This window comes from Podarcis raffonei, chromosome 2 (genome assembly GCF_027172205.1).
Source record: "Podarcis raffonei isolate rPodRaf1 chromosome 2, rPodRaf1.pri, whole genome shotgun sequence".
NCBI lineage: Eukaryota > Metazoa > Chordata > Lepidosauria > Squamata > Lacertidae > Podarcis > Podarcis raffonei.
The window spans coordinates 71,813,403-71,835,566 of record NC_070603.1 but is presented as its reverse complement, the minus strand read 5'-3'; the positions used below and the strand labels follow the sequence as shown (position 1 = coordinate 71,835,566).

At 41.5% G+C, this 22,164-nt stretch overlaps 1 protein-coding gene across 7 annotated transcripts in view; it reads right to left on the bottom strand.

The window, feature by feature from the left end:
* The window catches only part of SEMA3F (semaphorin 3F), a 118,146-nt gene that overhangs the window by 25,119 nt on the left and 70,863 nt on the right, over positions 1-22,164 (bottom strand). For 6 of the 7 annotated variants that reach the window (XM_053377398.1, XM_053377399.1, XM_053377401.1 and 3 more), the window contains exons 3-6: positions 11,864-12,024; positions 10,197-10,259; positions 7,791-7,910; positions 5,994-6,083 (exon numbers count right to left, since the gene is read on the bottom strand). In XM_053377398.1, the coding sequence (XP_053233373.1) occupies positions 5,994-6,083; positions 7,791-7,910; positions 10,197-10,259; positions 11,864-12,024 (434 nt within the window). The remainder of the gene's footprint in view (positions 1-5,993; positions 6,084-7,790; positions 7,911-10,196; positions 10,260-11,863; positions 12,025-22,164) is intronic. The other variant, XM_053377405.1, reaches the window with a different exon arrangement.

Below are 22,164 nucleotides of genomic sequence, written 5' to 3'. Positions count from 1 at the left end.
GGAACACAAGATGCTGAATACGTGAATCATACTGTCCAAACCGCATCTCTCTGGAGTGGAATTTTCGTCCAACAAGGTTACAAGAAGTGGAATGTAAGAAATCCTGGCATGTAGTATGTCTACCCCATGGAAGCTGCTTTAAATCATTTTTCAATGGTGGCTGACTCACTGGTGAGTTCATTACCTCACCATGCAAAGCTATTTTTCCATGCCACTACAGACTTTATTTTGTTCAGAGACCCTGTGGAGGCATGGAGAAAAATCACCACCAAACCATGTAGAAAGCTGGAGCAAACATCACCCTAGCAACTGCAGTACTGTATACATGCTACTCTTACAAGTTTTATATCAATTTCAAGTCAACCCTAAGAAATGTGGCAGCAGAGCCACTCTCTAAAGTTACTGCATTGACCAATTTACAGGAACATTCACTTTCTAACTCTTTTGTACACCTCCCAAATATGTGTCCCATTTTAAAGTTGCAGAAGTAACATTTCTCCTCCTAAAGAAACCTGTTCTGTAAATGAAAAAAAACCCCACATTAATATAAAAACAGTGTATCCCACCATCTTTATCCGCATGGTGCTACTTTACAAAGCCATTCCCAAAATTCATACATCTGGACCTCTCCATCTCAAAAAACACTGGATGTAACATTCTAGCCAAAGATTCATCGTTTTCCTTGCAATGTTTGCACACAACATTACATTTTCAGACTTTTTCCACTGGGTATGACCACTGGGTGAAGTGAAACAACCGTGTGCTGTAATATGTGAACACTACAGGTAAGTGTCAAGTTACCACATACTATTACTAAGTAGTACCTAGGCACTGATGAACTTCAGATTGCCTTCAGACACCCTGTGCTACAACCTCTTCTGGGTATGAAACAACAATAAATCATGGATGTCACATTTCCCCCCACCCCCTAGAGGACAACCAACAGCTATTAGCAGAGCAGATAGGATGCAGGCATTAAATATTGCTGAGAAATGCAGAGTGAGTGAATGCCATTTGAATCCCTCCTATCATGAAACTAATGACTCATTACTCCAGTGACTCACAAGCGGTACACTGGGATCCACTTCTGGCCTTATAAGAGGGTTGCTAGGATGCTGGCAATGCTTGTAGGTGCCAATGTGGCAGAAGGAGCAGTGGAGAAGAGACTGCCAAGCCAGGGTGGTAGAATCAACATTTGGGAAAGAAATCCCACAAGTGGATCTTTTTAATGAAATGTTTGGAAATCACTGCTTTAGTGGGCTGGAAGCCATTTAGAAATTAAAGAAAAATGTCGTGAAAAGGTTTAAGAGGTTTCCTCTTGTGGTTTGATAAAAACATTAAACCTAATCTGCCAATGTTAAGCACTATTAAATAGTACCAGGTTACCAAATAGGCGGAGAGTAGGCACTGACCTCAGGGCCTTGTGCATTTTAGAGGCCCTGAAACAACGGATCAAAATAATATTGATTTGATCTGAAAGAAAATTACAATCAAGTTTTCTTAGTTCAATATTATCCCATTAGAGTGCATGCACAAGGGGAAGGACAGGATTTCGACTGCCTAGGGGCCTCCACAGGGTTTAATCTGGCACTGCTTTTAATTCCCATTTATTTCGATGGGAGTGGCTTAGGTTGCAGAACTTGACATACTTACTTGAGAGTAGGCCCCTGCTTCCAGACAGGAGTTTAATATGAAAACAGGTCATTGAGCTATTGCAAACAAGATTGTTGGCAACAGGTGGTATATATCAGATTTCCTCTAGAAAGGGTCTATGCAGATTAATTTGGAGTGAGGAGGATGTGGGCTAACATTTTGATGCCAACAATGTTATGTGAATGTGGCGATCAAACAATCAATAATCCCACAATAAACATCCAACTGAAAGTACCCTCAGTTGGACCTACTTCTGAGTAGACAAACATTGGCATGAACTGTTAAATAGCTTCTGTTAAATGAGATGTAAATTTTAGCTGGAGCATACTTATTTTTATATTATTGATTTATTGGGAAGTATACATATGTGTTCATATAATTTTACCCAAAATGTTTTTATTAAAATGTCACAAAAATGACTTCAGCATGTTTTTAAAGAAAACAAAAGTCTGTTAAAATATTTTATTATATCTGTATTGGCCATGAAAAAGATTTACTACTGATACTGTCCCTTGTTTTTCTAAGCTAAACATCTTCCTTTGTTGAATAGGGTCCAATTGGCCATTGTGCAGCTACTGTTCTAGAATTGTGGCTATTTATTAACAGATCTTTCCTACAAAAATGTGACAACTTTTCAGGGCTCCCCCCCTCCATCCAACGAATGGAAAGCAGAGCAGTTTAAAGGCTTTGTGTTTTAAGAATAGGGTGGTGTAAGGACTGAAAAGATAGGGAGTGTGAGATACACGGTTCAAATATTTTAAACTCAGACTATTATTGAGTTCATTCTTTTGACAGCATTCACCCTATTGATCTTTGGTAAATGATGCTGATGCTGTCTTCAAGATGGATTGGATTGGACAGAATAAACCCCTTTCTGTAGTTCATCTTTCACCTGAGGAATGGCTAAAGTCAGCTACTTTTAGCAGAATGGGCTGAGTCAGCAGCATAAGGAACTAGAGTTGGGATGAGTGAATGAGATAAAAGAACAGACATGAATATGAGCATAGGGAATTTGTGGTCCCAGCATACAGCTTCGTGGGGGCCAGAAATACCAGCTAATGCCAGCACAGACACATATCCAAAGAGTTCTCACTAGATACAGACACTTGAATAATGACAGGTTTTTGTAAGAAAGTGCAGGGGTCTAACTGGCTTGGGACCAGGGTCCCAAAATAACCCCCTCCCTCCACATAAGCCTACCCAGCCTCTACGCCCTTAGCCAGGGCTCAATTCTAGTCAACTGAGGTGCAGCAGGTGGCTGTGGAGGAAAGGGCATTGATGTGGTGGTGCATCAAACCTGATGACATTTTAATGCCACACAAGCACCCTCTTATTTTGCAATTCCTTTCAATTTGTCTCAGCTCTAAATTTATTTTTTATTTTCACCAAATGATTTGATCCTGCATATATCTTACAGTTAATAAGTACTTTCCCTACTATGCATTTAGCTGGGCATTATGAGCCTCCTGTGTTTGTATCTGGAACCTGAGCTGAGCTAACTTTGTCTGCACCTCTGTCTCTGATTCATAATTTGAGACTCCTGGTTATTTTGCTAAAGCCTGTGGCACTCTTGGGATTTCACGGATGACATTGAAAAGAGCACTAAATGTTGCAAGGATTCTTTATTAAAGTGGGGATAGGGACACCTGTCCATAGAAGTCCACTTGACTGGAGACAAGTGCAAATGCAGTTTCTTTACATGGTATACAAATAAATGGAACAGGATTGATATGTTTGGGATAAAACAGCTGTTTGAAGTTTAAGCACAACACAGTTTACAAGAGTTGTGCTAATGGGAATGTCACAAATTGTATTATTTGGTGCAGTTATAGGTTCCATCCACAGGTGGTGGTTGGGATCTGCAATTTACCAAAAGATAGAAGAGGGGGCTTGAAGGGTTCCAGACTGCAGTAGGATGTGACAAGTGTGTTTTCTACTCCACTCCCTTTGCAACTTTCTCATCATCTGATACATCCCACTCTCTTCCCCACCTCCTTGTGCTAACAGCTTGGGAGGTCAACAGTGGCAGGATATCAGTGAAGACTTGCTTCCTCTTTCTAATGTATGTCAAACACATGGTGACAATGCCCAAGGGAGTGAGGAAAGTAGGATGGCTCCAGACATTGTGCAATGCATTTTAACTGGCTAATAGCAATCAGTGATAATATAAATAGCACATCAAGTAGAAGCTGGAGATTCAAGCTACAAAGAGCAGGAAAATGAAAGCTGGCTTTTCATAGAATCATAGAGTTGGAAGAGACCACAAGGGCCATCGAGTCCAACCCCCTTTTGAATGAGACCAAGTGTTGACACACAAAACTATAGTTCTAGTAAATCCTGCAGACAGCAGATGCAGGCTACTAAGCAGTTATACCTACAGATAATTACACCTAGTTGTAGTTTAAGGTGTTGCCCTTAGAGGAACATGTCATACCATGCTGTTAAGTCAGCTTGAGAACTTCTTTTCCTACTAATAAATGCAATAAATAATAAAAAACTGGAACGGAAGACTTTCAGTCTCTGTATAGAAACTGAGAATGGTGTGTGTGTGTGGCACATCTTCCCACAAGCGGCGTTGAGTGCCAACCCGTTTAGGAAACCCATAGACATGCATTCTTTCTGGAAAGATGATTTTGCTTAGGAGTTGCATTTCCTTTTTATTTAGAGCTTTGGGCTTATGTGGGCAGACTGCTTTGGTGTCAAATGCCATTGTTCAGCACTGAGAAAAAATGTGCTTCTTGTGGAAAATGCAAAAGTGATTGTGCCACTTGTGAGTTTTCTGTTTTGAAGTGTAAAATGGAACATTCAGTAAAGAAAAGAGAAAAAGAAAACCCAATGTTACTTATACACTGTGTAGTAGTAGTAGTAGTAATAATAATAATAATAATAATAATAACAACAATAATAAATGTCTTTGACAATGACCCCGCTACAGCTCAGCAGCACAGAATAAGGCCCTACAGATTTAGATGAAAACAGCTACGAGGATGACTCCAGGGGTAAGACAAGGCATTATCAAAACTAGAGAATCCAACAGAAGGAAGAAAATGCTAAGAAATCAGAGCACTACATTTTAGGCTGATTCTCCAATTTACAATCAAGCAACACCAAAACCTTAAGGAAAGTTAAGATTCTCAAGATTAGGTTCAGTTGTTTTCTTGTGAAAGTTTCAAACACTCCAACCAAGACTATTCAGCCTTGACAAGAATAGCATATAGCATTTCCTGTCTTCTTTTTTTGTGCACCATCTTGAACACACATGGGAGAGTACCTACTGCTGAGTGAAAGGAGGCTTTAGTCCCATACAAATCCACATTAGGAGCTCAACCTCTCAATCAATCTAATTATTCAGCACTACCCTGTAAATGGGGAAACATACCATCCTTAATACTATCTGACATAAAAAGGGTTCTGTTAATTAGGACCAACTCCTATGTTCACAGAGCAATGTAGGAATTGCCATATGGCTGGATTCCATGCTGCTTTGATAATGTTTCTTAGAGGGAAACCATACGAGATGAGCAACTGAAATAGTTCATTCCCACACCAAAGTCTTTAGCCAATTGTAGGGCCATGCCCACAAAGTTTCTACTAATAGAGACTAATGGAAATCTCATAATTTCCTCCCAACTAACGGTCATCCTTATCAATTAAATGACAACAATGAGAAAACTGGAAAGGAAATTAATGGGATGGCTTCCTGACTTGCAATAATCAGTAGAAGAAGCATACATTACATCCGATACACAAGTAAAACACATTTTCTCATCATTTTCTTTTTTTACATGATTTCTCAGCAAACATACTTACAAAAACTGTATGTAATCATTAATGAAGTCCACACTCCTGACAACAACCAAGCATATACAATAGGCCCACCCCACCCCCTGCTCCCACAGTCATCACAACCTTGATTACCCCAATCTAGTTATTCATGCCACCTCACATCAAGCAAACCTTTCTTTGAAACAGCAAGTCCATTTGTCTCAATTTCAAACAGTCAAGGACATGGTTCTATACTATATGTAGTAAGGTCAAACATCCTGAGAGTGTTCTTTCCTGGCACAAACCTTGTGCGAGCCTGGGGAAGAAGGAGTTAGTTCAAGTGAGGAGACGCAAGGAGAGGCGGTACAGGAAGCGCGCTCATTGCTAGATGGGAAGGGGGGTGAATTTAAGGGCCAGTCCTATTCCCATAGGTCTGGCCCCCTTCCCTTGTTAGTTAGTTGTTAGGTACATGCCAGTTGAAAATGAAAGTTAGAGTGCCCAGGCTCAGGCATGCTAAGAAAGGAGCCAGTTGTGTCCTTGGGGAAGAGCATGGCAGGGCAGAGCGCGATTCCCACCTTGCGTTCCACTGGAGACGGGTGGAGGGAGGAGTCAACTGCTCTACTTCCCCGTCCTCCCTGCTGGATGGACTGGTTCAGCTCAAAAGCCTGAGGAGAGGAGGAGCAGAGAGTTAGCGCTGGCAGGGTGACCTGCCAGAGAAGCAGGAATGGCAGGGTATGGCCAGAGAATGCAGCATGCAGAAGTCTTTTGTCTCTCTCAAATATACACACATACTTCTATGGAGATCAAAATCCCCTCGTCAAATATTTATGACCTGTATTTAGTCTGAATGTGTATCTGCTTGTTGGGTTTGACTTTATGTACAACTATGCATTTGCTCCCAAAAACATATTGCCTCTGCTGCTAAAATTAGTGGGATGGGGTTGGGGTTGGGGGTGGGAAGGCAGAAATCAATTTGGGGGCTAGATAAGACCCTGAAATGAGGTTTAGCTACTCCTGCTAAACAAGATACTGTAAGAAGAGCATTTACAAAAGTGGTTTTCAATTGGTTTTCCTATTTTTAAGTTGTTGTCAGAAGATAAAATAAATGTGGAAAATATATTCACACCTATGCAAGCAGATTCTCCTTGTATTATTTTAAAGATTTGATGCTAACACTAGACAGTTTAAGCAAATATAAAGAACACATGATGTTAGAGTTGTTATAACAATAAGGCTGATTTCACACATATTTTGTGTGTGTCCCCCAAGGCATACTGGGTGGAAATGACTATGATAAACAATTCCATTAAAACCAGAGGTTATTTTACTTGTCTGTAGTGAAAGATTCCATAAACAAGTGCAATTATTAGCTAACTGGGAACATGTTAATGACAGCCAAAAATCTGGTTACCAGTAAATAAAAATCAGATAAGATTCCATAAATTTGGAAATGGTTCAGTAAAATATGGCATACTTCCAAGTTAGAGAACCCGTTAAAGTCTGACAAATTTTATGTGACATGGAGGGTCTTGCATGACATAATGGTTATCACAAATTAAGGCTACAATTCTATACATTTACTCCCATACTTAGGAGAAAGTCTCATTCTGCACAGTGGGGGATTACTAGGATTAGGCTTTATGTATTTAATGTGATTTAAATAATGCTTAATCATCAAAACCTCTAAGTGGTTTCCATAATATCTATATATTAAAATTACTGATAATATCAGACGTTTAAAACAATACATTTAAGTAATAACACAGTATGCTTCTTGTGATCTAGTTACAAATTACTTTATATTTGATCCCAACACCTCATCTCTTCCTACCCTATTATTATTAGTTTTTAGGAAACACTATGTCTACATGTTTTATTTTGATATTTTCACTGTCCCCATTACCTTTTTCAAAACCTGGAGCTCCATCTCCTTGTCAGTGTGTGTGTGTGTGTGTGTGTGTGTGTGTGTGTGTGTGTGTAAAGCCCTGTTGTGCAAAGTGGAATTCCTTGTGCAGGACTTCTGCTGATGGGGCTGGTTAGGTGAATCCCTAAGAGCCTAACTTACCTTTCAGAATTGTTGGGATGATAAATGAGAGCCACGTAAAGGTGGGAGTGGGGGGTGGGGATTCATGTATGCAGCCTTTGGCTCCCTTTGATGAGAAGTGGGATATGAATGGGCTGAACAAACATACAAACATAAGACAGTTGAGAAGATTCCACATCTCATTACCCAAGACTCGAATCTCAATCCCTTATTGCTTGTTGAATGTTGCCAGAGGCTGCTTTCCTAGCATGGTCTAAGAGCAAGCCCATATGCTTCTCCAGCACTGATCTGGCTGCAGTCCCAGCCATATGCTCCTTCAGTACCTCACCTGTGCTTTACGGCCTCGATTGACAAAGGTGCAGACAGGATTGTATGCTCCAGTGCCACAAACATACAAGTGGGTTCGATTCCAGGGCTGGATAAGGCGGATGAAATTCCCACACTCGCCCTGGAAAACAAAGAGAGATGGCAAGTTAGTCCCAGCCTCCTATGAAATTGTATCTACTTTAAGGAGATTAGTCAGTCTATGGTAAATGGAGCAATTCCATCCTCTGTTCAGCATGGCCTAAGCAGTGATTTACACATATTTTGAAGCAATCAGGTAATTGCTTCAGCATTAAATGAAAGCTCCCTGAACACCCAGTAAGTCACAAAATCAGACCACATTGAATGGTCTGTGTATCAAATGGTCCTCTTCAACAACATTTGCTTCCAGTTAAAATTGAGGCAAGCTAGGTCTGGCGCACTTTGAAAATCCACAAATAAACCTTTTGGATCCACCCCTCCAACACCTTTTCCAGCAATGAGTTTTGGATGCACTTCAGAGACAATTTTCCTGCACTCCTTTTAAGTCATGTTCCTGTTGGAAGAGTTTTGAACTAAACCCCCTTCCGGAGCAAACATTCCTTGCTCACATCTTACACTGCAACATCTGTAGCTGAAGCAGATTATAAACGGTGCCGCTCAGAACTCCCAACTCACAGCCAATTTTTCTGAAAACTGAGAAAAGAATAACTGTAAGATTGCAATAATATATCTTGGTGTCAGGGTGGCAAATCCTGGACTCCCAACCCATTCCTGCTTGTTTTCAAAAGCCAGAAAATAGTGCCCTGAATAACCAAAGCATAACCAACTAAGCAGAAGGGGAATCTCTGGACTTATCTATGCCAGGAAAGAAAATATATTAAGGTCAGCCTTTAGATTCCCACTCATTAAGAGGTACTAAGAACTGATTGGCTAGAGAAGGGTGGACTGAAAATCTAATAGGTAAATGATAGCAGTGAGGCCCAGAGGGCAAGAAGAGCAATTCCCAGAATGTATGCAGGCCTGTGTTGTCAAGGCCTGAGTTCATTTACTGACTGGATTCTAGACTAGGCATGGAGCTCCATGCAGTGTGTCTGACTGTAGAGTCCAGTTTCCTTCTCACATCTCATGTTTCCTCTTTGCCTCAAACCTCCAGTTAGGCAAATCAAAACAGTACTGGGCTGGGGCCATGATAACAGAGTTCAGTAGGATGGGAAAAATGCAAGCAAACAGTTTCCTTTACTAAGCCAGCTTAGCTGCTCTAAGACTGAGCCCCAAACAGTAGCAGCAGAGAAATCCCAAGAGGACAGAGTTCAAGGTCAGCTGGCCAAAGGCTGACTGTGCCTTGTAGGAAACAGCTTGGTAACCCTTTGACCTCTTGCTTCCTCCTACTGAAATTTAGTACACGTTACTGCTGATAGACTTAACTGGGGTTGGGCAAAACCCCCAGTTCCTTTAAAGTACTGCTGACAAGGCATCTTCACTTAAGAATGTAAAGGCAATATTAAGTTAGGAATGCGTAAGAAGTGATTAAGACGGAGAATTATCAGAGGTGCTGATGGAAGTCCATCACAAATGCATTGTTTGTGATAAATTGTATGGTATGTTTTATAATTTTGTATGTTAAAAACCAATAAAAATATTTAAAAAAAGACAAGGCATCTTCACTTTCATGTGCCATACATCAATATTCCATAACCCCCTAGAAGTGTTAGCAGCCCTTGCCTTTAGAAAGCTTGCACAAGACACAAGAGTTGGCTAACGTGGCCATGATTATATCCTCTTGTAACAGCGGTTGGGAAGTGCAAGTTTACAGCTGCACTCAATTCCAGTGCTAAGCAGAACCCTGTGACCAAAAGATGACTTCATCACCTACTGCACTGCACTTTAGCTTCCAGAAACTAGCAAACTTTTACAATGGTGATGTCATTTTCTTCAAAATCTTTCTATTTAATTCCGTCTTTGGTATCTTAGCTTTTTCAACTACAAACAGAGCACTGCCACTTCATCACATACTAAAACTTGTGTTGTATTTTAGGGTTTCTGAAACACCCACACAGACACAAATGTTTCTGCTCAAATGCTGGAAACTTTTGTACAGGTACTCAAGGAATTATGACCATGGCTTTAGCTTGTGTACATGAATGTGCAGCACAAGGAACCAGGGTTTTTGTGACTCAGGAATAAACAGGAAGTGAGGAGGGCAGTCATAGGCAATAGGGCATCATCATTTGCTCATATTGCATATCCCTGAGGTGGTGTGAGCAATACAAATTGCCACTGCTTGGTGGCTTTCAATCTTAAAGATCTTGGGAGGAAGGAAGCTTCAGAAGGACAGCTTTCATCATCCTACCACGTTACTAGCATTCCTTCGCCTCCACTCTTTTTCCACATCCTCTATAAACCTGAAGACCATACCAGAAGTACTTACATTACTGTTCTTCCCTGAAAGAACGCACTCTTCTATCCTTTGTTGAGATGCAGGCCAGTGGATCTGCCAAAACAATACAAAACCTTCAGCCTTTTAATTATAATTCTCCACAGAATCATGCTAAAAGAAATATTTAAAAGGGGTGGATGTAACTATTCCACTCCTAAATCTAATCCCAAACCATCAAGTTTTCTGGGCAGGTGGATTTTAATTTAAAGCACTGGTCACTAAGGACCTTTCAAAATTATCAATTTGTATGGCATCAAGTGTTCACTTGTCAGGTTCATGTGTGTTTTCTAAAGGTAACACTTTGGGTGAAGGGAGTATTTGTGGGAAACTAATTCACCCACCCTTTGATGTGACAAAAATGCATCAATTTTGTTACAAGGTGCTGCGTGGAAGTGTCACAGACACCTAGTGGATTGTTGCTTTGTAGCAACAACAGTGATAGTGACTCCTTTTGCACCTTCATCATCTTGTTACTTTTAAGAAGATTAATTTTAATCTTTTTATAAATTAAACTTTATAAAAATGCTCTTTAGAAATTAAGCACTCACTCTCAGGAATGTTCATGTAGCCCTGCAACCCACTGCTCATGCTGACGATGTCTCTGCCTTTTATTAATTTGTTGCTAAAGAGAATTATTTGAAGAGTGTTGTGTGCTTTCCCCTCTCCAGGACTGAACTGTATTTCTCCCATGAGATGAAAACAGAAGTGGCCATGATTCTCCCCAACAAGGCTATCCCACTGCAGCATGGCTACTTCCACCCAGTAATTACATGTGGACTCTGCATATCACACTTTTGCCTTTCCGCTGTGCCTTGCATAAATAGTGTTACATAGCATGGTGTTATAAGTTGCTTGGAGGCCTTTGGGTAGCAAGCAACTAAAATGTCTAATGAAGAATGTTTATTCTGAAAAACTAACAGTTCTGTAAAAACTTTTAACTATTTTGTGAGACCAAAATATAGTCAGGGTACACTTTGACTAATCACCTGGATCAGCCCTAAAAAGAAATAGCAAGAGCATTTAATGTCTTCCATGAGAATCAGTGATGGGTCTGTCTTCCCTGTTTCTAGCTCTGGAGGCCATTGTGGGGGGCAAGCAGAGAAAAGACATCCGGGATGCCATCCCCACTTGCTTCACTGACTGCCTTCCTGCTGTTCCTTGCATTTGATTTAGAGTGGGGGAGGCGGTGGCAAAGGTGATACTTTCCCCACTTGCCTTGAGACTTGTCTTGTTGTTTTTCTTGCTAATATTCCCTAGGCAGCTCAAGGTGGCATACATAGTTCTACCCTTCATCATTATATCCTCACAGCAATCCTGTGAGGTAGGGTTAGTCTGAGTGACTGGCCCAAAATCGCCCAGTGGACTTCATGACTGAGTGGTGATTTGAACCCTGGTCTCCCAGGTCAACAGTTGATGCTTTGATATGTAGGAATATTCCCAGTATTCCCAATGTTGTGTCAAGCCACTCCCCCTGGCAGCAGCCATTTTATGACTGGTACCCATAGCATTCTCTCAAAATTAGAAATGTGCCCCTGAACCCACTCTACTAATCCATACGCATCATATGGAAATAGTTGGTCATTTTGCAGCCCTCCACCCCACAAAGCCTCCCAGATGTTCCTTGTCTGCTCCTGGTACAAAATGAGAAAAACCCTTACAATCAGGGGCTCCCGGTTGATATCGTGAAGATCCAGGGAGAGGATGTAGTCTTTGCTCCCCACATACATGCGGTCGTGATCTTCATCTTTCAGTAGAATACGATAATCGGTTGAGTTGAGCAGGAAATTGAAGAAATGGGCAGTGCTGGTGGCTTTGAGCTCTGGTGGGAGGAAAAACACCAGGAAAGAGTTATATTAGATGGCTCCTCCTGTGTTTCCTAGTGCAACATATACATCTCTATAAGTAACATGCATGATTTGGAACTAACCATCAGGTTCCCCAAACACTGGAGCACATTTAGCTCTTTGTTGTTGTTTAGTCGTTTAGTCGTGTCCGACTCTTCGTGACCCCATGGACCAGAGCACGCCAGGCACTTCTGTCTTAGCTCTTAGATGCAATTAAATACTTGCATGCAATCCATGTCAATAAATTACACACCTGGCAACTAGCCTATTCCATCTTGGAAATGCAACAGTCTATAATAAACCTTTTGGTGAACAGAGACGGGAACACAAAGCATTCACCTGTAGCCAAGCAATCTTTAACCTACGTAACAGGAACTCCCACTTGACTACACCAAACAGTAAGCTTTCCTACTGATCAGGAGACTGGGCAGGGATTTGGGAATAATGGGTTCTGTTCTGATGTTTTGTGTATTACTTTCCTTCTCCATATCTTAATTCTGTCTGAGATACTTTAGGGGAAAAGTGGTCTCTCTAAATCACACTGATCCTTTATATAGTAGTACAGCAATGTTATCAACAACTGTCATTGCCCCATGCCTTGTTTGTTTTTCTGTTAATGCATTTACAAAACATTTGTTTTGAAACTAATAGGTTTTTTAAATTAAAAAAGAAAGTAGTATCTCTGTCCATGCACAGAACCCACAAGATATTCACAAATAAGCACTCTTGAGTAATACTGCACCTATATCTTAAATCTGCAGTGTCCAAGAATTAGCCTGGCGGCACCTGACCTGCATATGGCACTGATCTCACACCTTCACTTTCAGCTGACATTCCGCCATGCCTTGGGGGGGGGAGGCTCTCTTTCAACCAAAGCCAAAGTTCAGATGCAAGCAGATTGATCATTAACAACAATTGTTACAGTATAACTGCACTGAGTTCCAACTGATGGGTGTAAGGGCAGACTGATCAACACAGTATGGGGATAAACAAATTAATTCCATCTGAAAAGGACCTTTCCTGAAATAAATAATCCAAAAAGTTGGCCTCCCACCCAGCAAAGAAGAGAAGTGGGAGCAGCTTCACATGCAAAGTGACTTGAATTTTTTATCTAGCATATACATACAGGGTGAGTCTTTTAAAAGAGGCTCCGTGGAACATGTGTATTCTGTATCCACGGGGCCTCTTTTAAAGGACTCACCCTGCACAACGGGTCATTATAATTTTGTTGTTTTCTTTGATATTGCATAAATTTACTACTACTACTACTACTACTACTACTAATAATAATAATAAAGAATTAAATACATTATTCGTGGTAACAATTTTTCTAAGCCACTGATGCGTCAATGACATTGCAAGGCCTAGGTTCCACCAAATCCTTAGACCCAGGTCCAACACATTACACACTAGACCACATGCCCTTTTGCTTGTGCAGGAGTGATGCCACTGGAGTGGCCACTTGCATGTTGCCAAAAAAGAGGAAATGCTTTATCTAAAAAGAGGGCAGAAAGGACACAGATTTGCAGGGGGAAATGTGTATGCTAATTTATATGTATCTATGCAATTTTACAAACAACCACTCTAATTTAAACAGACCGTGACCATGTGATCTTTGTGCCTGCTCAGTAGGCTATGCAGACATATAAATGTGGCTGGGAAACTTCAAGGTTACTAATTTTTTACCTTAAAACTGGACTTGGACCACAACAGGCTCTAATATAGAACACATGTCCGCCATCCTAGCATTTTCACTGGGAGGGGGGCATGCAGTAGGGCTGGAATCATTTCTTGCCACTGTGAACTTCACAGGCAGGGAATATATACTTGTAGGAGATCTATTCACATTAAATATAACAAGGGCTTGAACTGTTGCTTACTCAGACCTCTGTTTCCCCTTCCTCTTTGAGGATAAGGGAATACATTGACATTAACATAATCATCATCATCCTTATCCTCATCTTCCAGTTGTTGCCTTCCTTGCTCACCACTACAGAAAGTTGGAATTCAAAGGATAAAAGGATTTTAAAACAAATTCTAGACCAGCTATTAGTATTATCATCATTATCATGTACATCAGCAGAAAGTGTCTTCTGCTTGGTTTTTGAAACTGCTTGCTCATCTACAGCAACAAGGATTACTTGGAAACCCATAGTGTTTCCTGGCAATCATTACGTGATTTAATTTAACAATAGTTTATTAGGGAAATTCCCTAATCCTGTTAATCCCCAAAACAGCTCAGCTGCTTAGGCTGCAGATGCCAGGCCTCTCTCTGACATCAGAGCAGCTAAGTAGTGGCTGCCAACAGGCCATGACTCTTTAGCCTACAAAGCTATCCTGTAGCATCAGAACAGATCAGCCAGTGACATAAAGAGAAGGAGCTGAAAATACACTATAAGAGTAAAAAGATCAGAGGACAAAGAATTCCAGAGTCTCAAAGGTGCACTTTGTAGGTTTCATCACTATGTGATTTCATGCACATGGTTACTATGACCTGTTCAGTACAAAACAGATTTGGACAACAAAAACAATCTGTTTATTGGAAGGATTTATTCGTGTATATTCAATAAGATTTATTTTAGGATATATTGAGGATGTGGGTTTCTACAGTAAAATTCAGCCACTGCCAAAAGAAACCTCCATCCTCCATCCAAGCAAGGAAGAGGCATTGTCACAGTTCACAAATGCAGGTCAACCAGGCAAAAGCACCCAAGGAAGAGTGTGGAGAGAGGGGCCTGTGTCAGAGTGAGTCATGAAGGGCAGATAAAGAGGCCTGGAGAGAGACACTTGGCTCTCCAGACCTGCTATATACAGTGAAATAAACCACAATGGGATAAACAGGGAGGATAGCAAACAGACAACAAAAATCAGCTGTAATAAACCAATCAGAAAAGTTGTCATTATTAAAGTAACTTATCACTAAAGTAGACAGGAGATAAAAATCCTTCCCAGAGAGTATATTTTCCACCAATCTGCAGAAAGATTCACAATATGTGCTTACAGATATGTCCTTTGGTCAGAAGTTCCAAAATCTCATGCCACTACTTAAAATTCCTTGCTCTGGATTCATGCAAATATCTCCCATAGTGAGAGGAAAGAGAGCAGGGATGCCAAGTTGAATGGCTCCTTTGAGAGAGGCATCTTGAGTCTATGCAAACTTATGTCATTATAAACTTGTTGGACTTTAAGGTGGTACAAGAGTTTCAGTTCTTTCCTCTATAATAGACTAACATAGCTATTTCTCTGGAAATTGCTCTATAAAGTATCTTCAGGTGGCAGGAGAAAAGCCAGAAAAGTGGGGGGGGAGAGATATAACTATTATTGTTATTACCTAACATCTAAGTTATTACCTCATCTAAGTAAACAGCACCTTTTTAAGCCATGCCCTGGATGCATTGAAAACCTGCAGGGTCCCACCAGACACTACTGGCCTTCAACTCAAACCTCCCCAAAACTACTCATCTCTACCCCAGGCCAGGAGCTCTATTCCTATGTCCTGTCAATGCACCAGAAAATTTCATTTTAAAAGTTGAAGACTATCTGGGCTTAGAAGACAGACCAGAAGAACCCCATTACAAATGACAGGGGAAATAAGGTACAAAGTATATAAAAAACCAAGAGGGGAAAACTGACAGCAGACTTGAGACAAATCCTCCAGATATGCAGGCTGGCCCTGGTAAGGGAGTCTGCTTTGGATCGCCAAAGAGTGTGACTGAGGACAGAACTACATATTACACTTATATGTGTATAGTAAGTGCCCGACAGCTGTTATTTCTAAGGTGATTTTTGAGGAGATGCTTAACTTTTTCCCACCTGTTGCTTCTTCACTCCAAATAGTCACACCTCCAAATGGGTCTTTTTGAACATAAACATACATGTGTGTGTGTTTAGCTCCATTCTCAAGTGTCCTGACAGAAGGAACTCGTATTCTCCCTGCCTCTGGCCTCAAAAGAAAAGCAGAGGTGTGTGGCTCTTAGCCAATCTGCAGAACTAATCAAAAGCGATGCCTTCTGTGCCGGGTGATTCCAGAGAAGCTGGCAAAGCTGCTTAAGGAGATGTCTGGCTCCAGTTGTAACAAAAAAGGACTTTGTGAGGAAGTTAGGCAGCTACTGAGGGAACAGTTATGCAGCTGCTCTGTGTAGGGAGAAGAATATACTAACAATTAACCATCACTTACACAATTTAAATTACTGTATTGTGTCTATTTAATACAAGGCAGGTATTCAAAACTGGCCGCAACTGTTTGGTGCATGTCCCTAAAAATGTGTATGTTCCAGAATCTGCCCTGCAGAATCACAGGGTTGTATCCAACTACAGTGGTACCTCGGGTTACATACACTTCAGGTTACAGACTCCGCTAACCCAGAAATAGTACCTCGGGTTAAGAACTTTGCTTCAGGATGAGAACAGAAATCGTGCTCCACCGGCGTGGCGGCAGTGGGAGGCCGCATTAGCTAAAGTGGTGTCTCAGGTTAAGAACAGTTTCAGGTTAAGAACGGAACTCCGGAACGAATTAAGTTCTTAACCCGAGGTACAGTATACTCAGAGAAGACCCACTGAAATCAATAGTTTAAAATTAGTCATTTCCATTAATTTCAAAGGTTCTACTCTGAGTAGGACTCTCATTGGCTACTACCCACAGTAATATTTTAATTTGTTAAAACGGCTAAGTGACAAAGAAGGTTAATTCTTCATAAGCAAGGGCAGATTAACTCATTGTGTATTTAAGGGTGTGCTTGGCTGTCTTTGTAGAAGTTCTGGAATGTGTCTCTATCACCAACACATGCTGCAGGTACATAGCTGAACTAAATTCAAATGAACTAAATAAAATAAATATTTAACAAATCTACAGACAAGATTATGGCACGTATCGGCTGAAGTCCCCTTAATTGCTACCTCATGCATGCATAAGGCCAAACAATTCATAAAGTCTCATCTGCTGAAGAAAACAATTCCCTTAGCCTTGGGGGGATGGGGAGGTGAATCGGGGCAGGATGCTTGTGTTTGGAAACACGGAGCTGAAGTTGGCCTCATACATTATTAATGAGTCCACAAAGCAGCAGCGGCTAAAGGGGAATTATGGGGCACCATTTTATTTGCACTTTCAAAAAAGCCTTTGACAGAATCCCTCATAAGAGGCTGTGAAAAGAAGCTTAGTTGCCATGAGAGGGAACTAAGATTTGGTCATGGACCAGAGGTTGGCTATGGAAGGGGGAACAAAAAGCCGGATTAGCCCTGTGGCTTTCAGCAATGCATTGTTTCCAAAATGGCCTTGAATTCTGTGAACAGGTTCATTCACCAGATAAACTTCAGCATTTGTTGGCTTAACTAGTTTGCTTCTTCCTGGTGTCACCATCACCTCTGGAGCTGTATGGTATCGTTTTTGCTGCTTGACTGAACTGCAAACTTTTTAAAGGCATGAGATATACACTGCAAAAAGTACCAATTATCCCATCAGTTCTAACCATTATTGTATCAATGCCACCCCTTCTTTGTTGCACATTGACCAACAAAATTGCCAAAAGAGGGAAACCATCTTCACAGGGCAGAATTTCATACCTTCACTGCAACCAGCCACTAGCTGGAGACACAATTCCATGCTAAGCTATTTATAATTTCTTTCTCCCTTGAATCTATCCACCATAGCTGGAGGTTGCTGGAAACTTAGACTAGTGTAAACAAGCTCAAGTTTTCAGGTGTATCTAAGGAATGCTCTTACTCTCCCTGCACCTGAGACTTTCCCAATGTTAAATCCATATTTGTGTTTTCAAATTCCCAAAGACATCAGAAGGGTAAGATTTGATTATCAGAGTAGTATTTTGCAAATGTCCCAGAACCTTCTCTGACGTTCATGTGGCCTGATTCATGATTCACCTTTGCAGCATTACAAGGATGCCTGATTTTCATACTGTAAACAGGGAAATGGGACACTGATATGTTCATTCGGACTGGGAGAGGTCTGTCTATATAGTCCGTGAACAAACTATGAAGAGCTCTGGGTTCATGACAGGGCATTGCTGTGTTTTCCCTGGGACTAGAGACATGGCTGGTAAAAGCCTTGATTATCATAAGCCTCATGGAGACTTTCTGGCAAGGTTGGTCCAAGGAGAAGGAGGATTGGGAATAGTGTGTGGAGCCTGACGCTGAGATTGCTTGGATGCTTGGTAGGAGCTCAGTGGTTTGTCAAGAGAAAGCACGGCCCTAGAGCCATCTGACACGGGTGGCGCTGTGGTCTAAACCACTGAGCCTCTTTGGCTTGCTGATCAGAAGGTCGGCAGGTTTCAATCCCTGCGACGTGGTGAGCTCCCGTTGCTCAGTCCCAGCTCCTGCCAACCTACCAGTTTGAAAGCACACCAGAAAGTGCAAGTAGACAAATAGGTACTGCTCCAGCGGGAAAGTAAACGGTGTTTCCATGCGCTGCTCTGGTTTCGGTGTTCCTCAGCGCCAGAAGCAGCTTAGTCATGCTGGCCACATGACCCAGAAAAACTGCGGACAAACGCCGACTCCCTCGGCCTGTAAAGTGAGATGAGTCGTCTGCGACTGGTCTTAACTGTCAGGGGTCCTTTACCTTTACCTTTAGAGCCATCTGACCTTGTCTCCACCCCACCTTTGACTAGTGAAACACTTCCAGCTCCAGGTGAGGCATTTGAGCCTAGGTTGGTCAGTGAACCAGCTGCACCAACCCTGACAACATCCTCTAAGGGTTCACTGTCGGCTGGGCCACTGTAAGCAGACCCAGCCGACTTGCAGTAGTGCCCATTTGTTTGCCCACCCATCCAAATGATTGCGCCCACCCTGCTCTTCAAAAGGAGAGCCAAGAGTGTGTGTCAAGTGTTGAGACAACATCTCAGCTTGCACCTAGTTATGTATCTTCGAGACCTGTGCAGCTATAACTTGATCTATGTTTAGACTGTGTAGTGAACTTTGGAATAAAGCTTTTGACAATAATTGAGCTGAGAGTCCGAGTACTGCATCTACAAATCGGAGTCAGGAGACTGGGAGGAACTTACTTGCAACTCAGTGGTTAGCTGGGTTAGACTGCTCAAGGTTAGAAAACATGAGAAAGAGTACAAACAGAAACTCACTCGTGCCAAAAGGAGTGAGGGGTAAGCAGAGCTGACCTGGTGTACCACAGGGGCACATAATATATACCACCTGTTGTATCCAATTGGGCACAAAACGGCTTTTCTAACGTATTCCAGTATCTTAAGACTTGTTGTTTGCAGAACAGCACTGATGAGAATTCCCAAATGGTATTATCTAGGCAGAGACATACCCTTTTTGGCAAAGCTGTGCAGGAAACTTGTCCTGTTTCTTTAACAGTGCTGGGCTCCGAAGCTGGTGAATATGTGATCTCCTTGGAATGTGCCCAAGCTGCTCACACCTCTCTCCCCTCCTTACTACCTGTCCCCTGCTTGGATCCTTGCCTGCTGTTGTCCTTGGCTTCAGGCCATTTAATAAAGACTCCTAGTATAAGGTTCCTGCTGAGAGCTCTTAGAAGGAAAGTATCCAAAAGAACACTCTCCACACATAACCCCTGCAAGGCTCTCGTGCCTCTCTGGCACTGTGAGCCAGCTGCGTGTGCCTCACATAATTTAACAACATGTTTGACATGGGGATACAGCAAATGACATTGGCAACAAGCTAGGAACCCTCCCTGATCCTAACTGCAGCTGGGGAATGACACAATTCATGATAAAATGACACATGCAGTTGGTGTGCAAGGAGTACTGCCACACACAGTTTAACCTGTTATTAATTTAGAGGAGGAGGTTGACACTCTAGCTGACAAATGCTGCAAATCTGAACTCTTATAAGTATGGACACATAGTTGGTGGTGCTGGTGCACGTATGTGTTTTTGTGTGCACATGCGCATCACAGGGATATAATCCCTCTGTTTCTGAGCCTCTAGTGCACAGATGACAAATTCCCAAGGCTGTTGCATCCTGCTATAATTTGAACCTTCTGGTATTAGATATTTATATTGAAAGGTGGCATATAACTTCTTTAAACAAATAAATTATACTAACAGTTTTTGGGACAATACACAGTTCTTAAAAACACATCTGCTCCACCAATCTCAAAGGGTACGAACTTCACCACATTACTGCTTTCTTCTAGTTAACTCTGCTTTTGAGACAGAATGGAAGAACAGAAAAAATCAGATGGTACAGTGAACCACACCAGAGTATTATTTTTTAGTGTGACGCTCTTCAAGAGTGATGTACCCATCCAACAGCTAAGATATCTAAGAGTTAAGTGCCCTTCTCTTACATTATAAGAAACAGCTCATTGGGTCTAGTTGAATACAGTTTGATGCTTGGAACATAATATTCTAAGTGGTTCCTTCACCTTCAAGAAAATAACAATACTTATAGTTATTACAGCTTATAATTTCTTGTCCTGTAACAGCATCCAAAATTTTCTACTTGAGTAGGGTAGTTATATATCCTACTTTACAGAGGATACTCTTTCAGAATACATTTATTTCAGGAATGGGGAACCTGTGTCCCTCCTGATGTTGTTGGACTCCAGTTCATTATAATGGGATGCATTGCATTTCTATTTAAATTAGAGTGGTCGTTTCTAGATTTGCACCAATACATATGAATCAGCATGTGCAATTGTTATGCAAATCTGCGTCTCCTTTTCTGGTGATGTACACAAGTGGCCATCCTACACCTGAGGTAGATGCCCCAATCTTGCATCATGGAAAGGACTACAACTCATAAAGTTTCAGGGGCCTCGAATTAGTCTACATGAACGGAGTTGCATTGAAATTAGTATTTTAACGTTTTGGGCAGAAGCACAACTGAATAGTTTAAAAGTGCGTGTGAAGAAGCAATCACAGAAAGAAACATTTTTTCGTTTAGAGGCCCTGAGACTGCATGCTCAGTGCTTCTGCTATTGCATTTGTCTTCTTGAAAAAATGAACAATGCAGATGTCATTCCTCAGGAATCCCCATAAGATATGCGACATTAGTTGCTTCACTGCTTGAGATGGCAGCTAGCCAACTCTATCAATCCACTCCTGCCGTCTGTCAGCTCTTACCTTACATGTATGTATCTTCCATTCTGTTACGTGCATTTCTCCCATCTCAAATCTGATTGGGAAAAATCAGGGGTTTGGGGGAGGGAGGGAATTGCTTTCAGCCCCTCTACAACATTATCAGTAATAGTAAGAGTTATGGGTGCAGTTAGAGGTAAAGGATTGATGGGGGAAACAAGGTAGAAAAGAAATTAACTAGGCAACACTATTGCCTAAAAAATAACCAGAACTGACAGGGTTTTCTTTTAAAGGAAGTATCTAATTCAAATTCTGAATGAAAATTTAAATAATTATGGTTATTCAACAACAAATATATAAGTTCAGGAGTTTTGCCAAATTTAAATTTTGTGCAAAATTTTATTTCAAGTCTGAACATCTTTCCTATACTTGCAGGAAGTTCCTAGAGACCACATGGTTCCCCTCATATCTGTAACAAGCTATAGCAGTCTCTAATCACAACCTCTTAAGAGACAGGCAAGTGTCCTTAATACAGCCTCTCTGAATGCTTGGAAGCTCAGTCAGGAAAGGAAGAAGAGGCATAAAAAGGAGTGAAAGCACACAGAGCCAGGATGAGAAGGACCATGTTGCCACTTGGACATTGTGGAGTGGTGGTAATACTTTTCATTTTGCAGACTCATTTGGGAGCCAAGGCTAGTAAGAAACGGCTGCTTGTGATAACTAGAGGCTCCTATCTTAACCAGATTCTGGGTGCTTTATAGAATATAAAGGGGGCGACCCTCCCCCTTCCCCAAGTTATTTTTAGCTCCTCTGCTGGGGAAGTATTTGAAAGAGTTTAATGAGGGTCATGAATATTCAGTCACTAAATGAGGCACACAGATGGCAGCCAGGAGTGCTACAGATGCCTTGGGTGCAAGCCAGGGTTTCATTATCACCCTCAGTGTCACCAGAAATATAACAGGCTTTACTCTGTCTAGTTATACTCTCCATCTACTCCTGTTCTTACTCACCCTGCACTATCTTATCCCTCTTTCACCTGCCAGACTCACTGAGGTCCCTCCTTTTTTCCCCCTGAAGCAAAAATTCAACAGGATTAGGGGTGGCTGC